This window comes from Equus quagga, unplaced genomic scaffold, assembly GCF_021613505.1.
Source record: "Equus quagga isolate Etosha38 unplaced genomic scaffold, UCLA_HA_Equagga_1.0 805_RagTag, whole genome shotgun sequence".
NCBI lineage: Eukaryota > Metazoa > Chordata > Mammalia > Perissodactyla > Equidae > Equus > Equus quagga.
In genome coordinates this window covers 19234-27706 of record NW_025803278.1, presented here as the reverse complement: position 1 = coordinate 27706, position 8473 = coordinate 19234, and the positions used below count along the sequence as shown (strand labels likewise).

The 8473-nt window shown below is 46.1% G+C and overlaps 1 protein-coding gene across 1 annotated transcript in view; it reads right to left on the bottom strand.

The window, feature by feature from the left end:
• Nucleotides 1-5208, bottom strand: part of LOC124234476 (WAP four-disulfide core domain protein 2-like) — a 59124-nt gene extending 53916 nt beyond the window's left edge. The window contains exon 1 of the mRNA XM_046651820.1: nucleotides 4994-5208. Coding sequence (XP_046507776.1) covers nucleotides 4994-5090 — 97 coding nt within the window. The 5' untranslated portion in view covers nucleotides 5091-5208. The remainder of the gene's footprint in view (nucleotides 1-4993) is intronic.
• Nucleotides 5209-8473: the final 3265 nt, after the last annotated feature.

Sequence of the window (8473 nt, the reverse complement as noted above, 5' to 3'; positions counted from 1 at the left end):
ACTTCACAGGGCTCAGAAGTCCTGTGAGGGATTGGCTAGAGAAGACAGGTAGGAAGCCAGTTCCCCTATCTCTGCCACCTCTGCCTGTCGTGGACACCCGACACTTCCTGGCAGGTTCCCACCACCAAATTCATGTGAACTCACTCAAGGAGAGCACGGCTGGGGCTTGTTGGACCAGGCAGTCAGGCTGCTCTGCCCGGTGCTGGGTAAGAGTGAGGGGCAGCCTGGGCCAGCCTCCCCCTGAGGGACAGGAGAGACTGGAGTGGAAGAATTCAGCCCCAGAACAAGGTTGTGGCTGCTGGGGGTGGGGGGGGCTCCATCTGGCTTGGGGACTGTCACCTGCATTTGTCCCCAGTCCCTGAAGATGATGCCTGAGTCAGTGAGGCCATGAGGCTACAAGGAAAACACACATGAAACACTGAGCTTCTGGTTCTCTCTTCTCCCTTCCATCCTCCTGAGATTGATGAGTGTCACCTGTGACCTCTCGGGCCTCACAGAGTCTCTGGTCCCAAGCTTTGAGAAGAGGGCCATGAGGAGACACCGGATCCATGTTGTTGTTGGAGCCTTGGTTCTGTGAAGGTGAAGCAGAGCTGAGGGACCCTGACCTCCCTTATCCCTACCAAGCTGGGCCAGAGTGTGTATCTGGAAGCTGAAGCCATTAGGCAGCCGGCCAAGAATAACACACATCTGTAGCAGCAGCCTTCCCCATTCAGCAGATGAAAGGCTGCCAACGTGAGCCAATGAAAGAAAGTAGAGTGGGGAGACAGAACTCACATTTAGTGAGCGCCTTCTCCATGCCCAGCACTTCCTGGGCATCACCTCATTGTGCCAACCCAACAATGTTGTCATACTGAGCATCTCCAATTCACTGATGAGGAATTGGACACTGCTTAATTTATTCACATGTACGGAGCAACTTAGTTGTGGAGGTGGGTATGAGATAAACCCAATTCTTTCTGACTCCTCTGTTCATGCTCTTTCCTCCACACCACCTGCCCTGACTTTTCCTCTACTGCCCAACCCACCAGGGCTCAGGTGTACCTGTCATGTGACAGGGGCCAGGGTAAGGAGGAGCTGGGCATTCTCTTCCACTGCCTCCCAGATTCCTGAACTCCACCCACCTGTCTGAAGTTCTTCACTTGGCCAAACCAGCTGAGAGACCACCAATCAGCAGTCCTTTTTGGTGAATCAGTCTCTTGCTATACGTTATATGGGGGCAAGGGAAACCAACCTAGATATGATAGTTTTCCTTCCCTTTTGTCACCTTTTATAAGATACACATAAAGTGAAATTAAAAATCCACATTTCACAATTACTTTATGGTCTTCACAGTCTTGCTCAGCCAGCTCTTAGCTATGGACTTGTGTTTCCCGGTGGTGGGAATAATCATATCTTCGGAGGCTGACTTTGTGGAGTGTGTGTCCATGGAGCTTATGTCACTTCAGCCCTGGCCATGGCTGGGGAGATGGGAGGCTGTACATGAGGCATGTAAAAGAGGAAAAATTCTCTACCTTCCTGGGGTCTTGAGCTTGACTTAAGAAGGAAACTGACATAAAACACACCAACAGCAGAAAAGCATGCAAGTTTTACTAAATTTTTACATGCACATCACAGCCTTCACAGGAGAATGAAGACCCAAAGAAGTGACTAGAGCAGAAGCTTTTATAGCTTTTAGACTAGGAAACAAATTTGTGAAGAATTGGCAGAGAGCTTTGGGCTAGGGGTAATAAATTGTGCAGCAGTGACCAGGAAGATAAGGGCTAGTTAAGAAGCTTTGTTTATACGGATTTCCAGGAATTCCATCTCTAATAACAAGAACGTCTTCCTTCCTCCTGGTACAGGGAGGGCAACTTTCATAGGAGATTTCTCTCCAAATTTCAGGAAGAAAAAGGAGCGTCAGAGTCTACCTTCTCTCTTGATAATCTCTTTCCTGATGTAAGTGGAGTTGGCCCTCTGTAAGTTGTATTTGTGATTAAGAAAAAAGGTAAATGCACAAATTTAAACATAAATGATTTACCATGAAAAGTAATTTTACTCCCCATCCCTGCCTTCCAATCCCTTCTACTCTGTTCCCTCTCCAGAAGGAACCACCCTTAAATTTCTTGGGTTTCCTTCTAGAGATAGTCTCTCTCTCTCTCTCTTTCTATCTATGTGTGTATTCTGCTAACATTCTGAAAATATCTTAACCTAATGCTTGGACCAATGTCAATATTTGGAATGTATATTTGGGCTGTTACATATTTAGTTAAATTCAAGATACATGTTTGGTTTGTTTTCTTCTCTTCTGATTTTGTAATTGTTTTATTTCTGTTCCCTGTTTTAACATATGGCACATAGTTTTATACTAGATGCAGAAATTGGCAATTAAAATTTTGCACTTCCTAGCATCACAATGAGTCCTTCCTGAAGGGCACACCTAGTAACATGAAACGCAGGTCTATTCATCAGTAATTTACCTTGAATCACAGTTGTCTGTATAATGTCTTTGCTCTGACACACCATTGGTAGAACACAATTTGGCAGTGAGAAAGCAACAGTTGTTGTTGATTTTGTATTCTTTGGCAGAGTTGCAACAATATTCTCCCATACCCTGACCCAGTAGAGATATTAGATGGATTGCTGTATTGTACATGCATTTGGAATTTCTTTCTCTGTTTTCCCTCTGAGTATTTGTTTTTCATCAGCTTGTAACATCATAACATTGATTGGTTCAAATAATGTATTTCATGCCATCTGTTTTCATTCCATTAGTGCTATCACCATTAGTAATCAGTCTAAAGAGATATGATTATGCCAAGAGCTCTCTACATCAGCGTGTCTTGTTTAGAGGAACCTGCCTGGCCCCCAGACCCAGGCTCCCTCTGCAGTGTCAGATGGTGTGAAACAGGCCCTGTCATGAAGAGCACATCTCCAAATTTCAGGGAGTCACTGCTGACCTGAGTGGAAGCTCCCCAGGTTCCCAGAGCCTCAAAATTAGTCTTTGAGGATCAATGAAGTAGGTCCAAGAAGCTCGTTACGACCCAGCGGGGTCTCAGGAAAAATGTATGCAGAGCTCTGGACGAATGTGTGCTGTGCTTGGTCTGCTCCTTAGCTGTTCTCAGGAGTTTCTCTGATTCTGTCTCTGGACCTCTCTGGGTCTCTGTTTCCTCACATGTAAAATGGAGCCCTTGGATCCAGCAGGGGAAATGAAGTTCATTCTCCAGTGTCAACTCCAATCCATAGAGATGGCTGTCTGATGCTGTGTTGAGAAGGCTGGGTGGCCTTGTCCAGGCTCCAAGAGAAAGAGTGCTAGGATTGATTAGCAATGTCTGAGGGTGTGAGAGGGGGGCCTGGTGGGATGTCTAAAATGTGCTTGCTGACCTTGGACAAAATCAGTATGATCCCTCCTTGTCCCCACTCACAGCACGTTGGTCACTTATTATATCTGTAGATTCCTTACTATGTATAACGCACAGACGAAACTTATTCAGGAAATACAAGGATGCAAGACAGGGTCATTACCTTCAAGCAGCTTAGAGTCTAACAATGGAGAAAAGACTTACGTTTAAAGTACTAGAAACAAAACAGTTTGTGAGAAGCGTCCTGAGAGAGGTACATCCAAAGGACTAGGGCTCAGAGGAGAGATGTTACTTCTGATTGGATTAATCAGAAAATGTGAGTCTTGAAGTACAGGGATTTTTTAAAGGCAGAATTAAGGGGGGGGTGGTAGAGTGTTGTGAGGACAGAAAAGAATTCCCAGAATAAGTTCAGAAGGGGCGGACAGGGCGAGACCAGGGAGACGCACATGAGGCGCGTGGGGCACGAAATTTAAGGAGGTGCTTGCACAGCACTGAGAGTGAGCACCTCCTTCAATTTTTCACCCGAGGCGCCTCATCTCGTCACACCCTGAAGTACAAGGAATCCAGGAGGAATGGTCAATGGAAAGCTAGAGAAGCATTAGAGAAGAGTTAGAAGTTGAGCAGGAAAAGTAGGCAGAAGGTAAATTTACAGCTGGTGGATACTGAGGACCTGAGGAGTGTGGATTTCACTTGGGAGGACAAGGGAGGGATCTGATGGCATTTACTTATGAAGATTATCCTGGTAGGAGAGCAGAGAATGGACCAGGATTCAACAAGCAGGCAAACTTCAGAAGGAAGGGAGGGGCAGGGAGAGCTTTGGGGAAGCGATTGCACTGGCACAAGATGGGGAAATGAGGGCTGGAAATACAGTGTGGCCATGGGGGTGGAGAGGAAGGAACACATGCAAGAGGCAATTACAAAGAAAGGATGGAATTTGGCAACCAGTCTAATGTAGGGGAAGGAGAGCGAAGAAGGGAGAGGAGTAAGAGTTGAATGTAATAATCTTCAAGGAGAAGAAAAAGGTCCAGTGCAGAGAGTCCAGGAGAGAAGGAAGTTAGAGGATTGATGAAATGGGAAACAGTGTCTGATACTGCAGAGAATAAAGACTTTGGCTCCTGAGGAGAGTCAAGAGATTTGTCAACAGGACCTGAGAGAGAAGTTTCAGGAGAGTGCAGGGGGCAGTATAGTCAGTCTTCAAGGGGTTAAGGGATAAGTTACGGCGAAGCATGGGCAGAGAAGTCTGTTTAGTCCTTTGAGAATGCTGGTGGTAAAAGGAAATGAAGGGATTGAGATAATTTCTGTTTCGCTTGATTCAGAAAATATTTTCTCTAGGCCCTCCAATCTGTTTGTAGCCAGAGACAAAGAAGCTGGTGGAGAGGGAGACAGAGGAGAGGTGGAGGGATGCTGATGAGGGGGCAAAGTGAAGAGTGGAGAGTCCACATGGAGGAGTGACCCAGGGAAAGGAGGGGAGAAAGTGGAGGCAGAAGAAGAGAGATTCTGCAGTCAAGGTGGGTCCCTGCAATGGCTCCTTGACTAGAATATCTTTCCTTCCCTCCTTTCGTCCCCTCCTGGCCCTGCACACCCTGCTCCCTGATAATCCCACTTTCTGACTCTCTCATTCAAAGAAGAAAGGGGCTGCCTTCTGCTGGACTCACCGAAACGTAGTGGCAGTTTCACTGCAGCCTGAAGCTCCTGTACCTCCAAGCTGAGGGTGATGAGGCTCACAAGGAGGAGGAGGCCTCCCAACTTCATGTTGCTGTTGGAAGTCTTTGGTAAAGGTGCAGCAGGGCTGAGAAGAGCAGTGGATTTTTATGCGCTTCTGACCACTGAGCTGCAATACAAAGTCAGGCGCGGGAGGGACTGGGGACTCTGGGAGCCTCAGCCCTGCCCAGAAACTGACATCTGGAGAACAAAAAATGTGTGTACCCTGGGTAATGCCGCGTTGTTACCTAATCAAGTCTCTCAGGTAAGAGAACATCCTCCTCTGACAGACAAATGACTCCTAAACCAAGAAAGCCTTGAGTGACTGAGAAAGGGGGGGCACTCACTTTTATTCTGTACTTTCATTCACTCATTCGGTTTTCAATACAAGTAACAAATGTCTTCTCTGGGCCAGGCATGTGTTAGGCATGAGGAATACATCCTTATTGACATTAAAATCTAGGCACTGGGTGCTGGCTGGCGAGGGAGCAGTCCATTCTTTCACTTTCCCCCTCCCTGCTCTGGGCCCCAGTGCCTTTGGTACTGGGGGTAGGGAGAGGCAGGAGGAGAGCCAGCATGGTTGCTCCCAGGTCACCTGCTGGTGGTGAGGAGGTGACCTTGGTCTCCTTCTGGCTTAGTCTGATTCTCTCTACACTGGGCACCTAGGCAGGTGCAGTGGTCTTTGCCCATAGGATACATGTACATTTCTAGGGGTGGAGTGGCATTTCATCTTGTCCACCCTCATTTCTGAGATCCCAAGCATCCAATACACATTAAGCTCTTCCAGGATCTCTCTCTTCTTGCAGCACTGGGGTAGGAGTGGGGCAGGGCTGCAGTAACCAACCAGATGGAGGGTGATTTCAATTACCCCTTCTTGTAGGCACTCCCCATCTAGATGAGTGATTTTGTGAAACACAACGCTCTCTTTGGTTTCTTTGAAGAATGTGCCCTCTTCTCTCCCCAATGGAAGCTGGGATCAGGGAGACATTTATAACTTTTGGCCATGTACACTGTGTCCCATAAGATGTCTTACTTCATGTGAGATCAGGATGACAGGGCTGACTGGGAATGGCAAGACCAGTTTGCAGCCTCTTCATGAGGCCCTGGGGAGGATGGATGACTTCTTTTTACTCTTTTTTTTTTTTTTTTTTGCTGGGACAGATTTGCCTGGAGCTAACATCTGTTGCCAATCTTCCTCTCTCTTTTTTTTTCCTCCCCAAAGCCCCAGTGCATAGTTGTATTTTCTAGTAGGTCCTTCTAGTTTTTCTATGTGTTCGCCACCACAGCATGGGTACTGACAGATGAGTGGTGTAGGTCTGCCCCCAGGAACTGAACCTAGGCTGCCGAAGCTGAGTGTGCTGCACTTTAACTGCTGGGACATTGTGGCTGGCGCTGACTTCTCTGTACAAAGTGGGAGACCTGATGTTTCACCAGGAGCTCTGGTTCCTGATTATGGGGCTACAGGAAGAGACTCTCCTGTTATGCTTCATTTGCCATGGTCCCTGAAATGCTACCAATTAGGGGTCTTTGGGCAAATGAGCGACCTAATGCATAGCTAATACCCCTAGGTAGGTTAAGGGGTACAGTTATAGGTTACTCATAAAGCAATTTTGCAGACTGACTTAACTCAATCCTGCCTATCTCAATAATTATAATAATTATTATATGATAATAGTTATATAATAAATGTTATTATCACATAATTACACATGATAAGTATTATAATAATAAATAATGTAACATTATTATTAGAATAATAATTAGTGTGCTCAGTAAGTATTAAATGAACACATGGTGGAGAAAGTGATGAATGGGAGTTTTGGCGATTGACGGTTAGAGAGAAGAATGAGTGGAGGGGGAAAGTGGGAGGGACTCTGGAGCTTGGGGTTGGGGATAGGTCTGAATTGGACCCATAGTGGGATCCTTTAGTTGCCAGAGTGGAAGCTCCATAAATGCACTAACAGCAGAAAGGATGCTGTTTGGAGCTGGATAAAGCTCCATTTGAATCCCTCCACATGGCCATATACCGAACTCAATGGGTTTGTCTCTTGGTGCATGCAGAGCTGAAAAGCACAACCCAGGAAGAAGGAGATGAAGAAAAGGTTTATTGCTGACACAAGCAATGGTGAACACCAGGATAACTCCCAATGCAGTGTCTCCCAGAGCTCAGTGCCTGTAGAGCCTGTATACACAGGAGAGCAGAAGATAACAGGTTTTTTTGTAACAACTGTGTTCATTTCGCGCCCACGTGTAGTAGGTAAACTTGCTATTACACATGTTGCATGATCTGAAAATGGCTGCTTGGACCCTCCTAGAGGAGGAGAATTTACGATGCTAATGAATTTAAGGTAATCTTAGGACGCTTGGTGCTGGAACATTTTGCAGGGGTCTTGCTGCAAACCAGTGAGCTTCTCTTCAAGACAGAAACATCTGCTAAATGGGGACATCAATTTCTGTAAAACAGAACATTGTTTCTTCTTGTCTGAAAAACATTTGACCGACCTTGTTAGTTGTTCATCAGATCCTCAGTAACCCTTTCTTTGCCTGGTTCCCTGGTCACACACGCTTCCTGGGTGTGTGACAGTGGCCAAGTATTAAGATTAGTGAATGTGAAATTGTATTCAATTTTTGGAAAAATACTTATTGATCTCCTACTATTTGCCCTGCTCTGTGTCTGAGGCCCCCAGGCCTGATGGGAGGAGAGCTCAGGCCCCAGGTTTCCTACTCCCGGCTCATTTCTTGCATGCACTTACTCTCTGATCTGGCAAGACTGTTCAGTGAGTGAGCTCGTCCCCTGTATGATTTCCAGAGCTCTGCAGTGAAGGGAAGAGAGGAAGAAATAATCTCTGCTGCAGCCCTGCCAGCTGAGCCGGTGCACAAACACAGGCTTCCCAAATCGTCTACTTCTTCTCCTGGGTGGTTTCCTTGTTTGAAATGTGAAGTTTCTTACACAAAGTCATTTGAGAGTAGAGGCTCATCCGCATGAAACAAAGTGTCAGAGTTGAGAGTCTGATCTGCTTCTTTCCAATTTTTGTTTCATTTTCTTCTTCTGGGAGACAGATTAGCCTTGTTTAGGGGAAACAGAGGTCAGAGGCGGAGTGGACCCTCAGACTCTTCTTGCTCACCCCAGCTCCCGTGAGTTCAGCCACAGAGTGGCCCAGGCAATGAGAGTCACTGGTTTTCTGGGCACTTAGGTTTCACTGGATGTTTACACTGTATACATTCATACCTTTCATTTAATCCTCACACAACACAGTAACAGAGAGAGCATTTTTGGGATTTCACTGATGAGGAAACTGAAGGTTAAAAAGATTAAATACGTTTCCCAAGTGTCAGAGCAACATTTTGAAATAAAGTCTTAATCCATGTGATATTGCCACCACTTACAGTGTTTCCCGTTTCTCCATTCTTTTCCCGACTGTTAATTTTTTTAA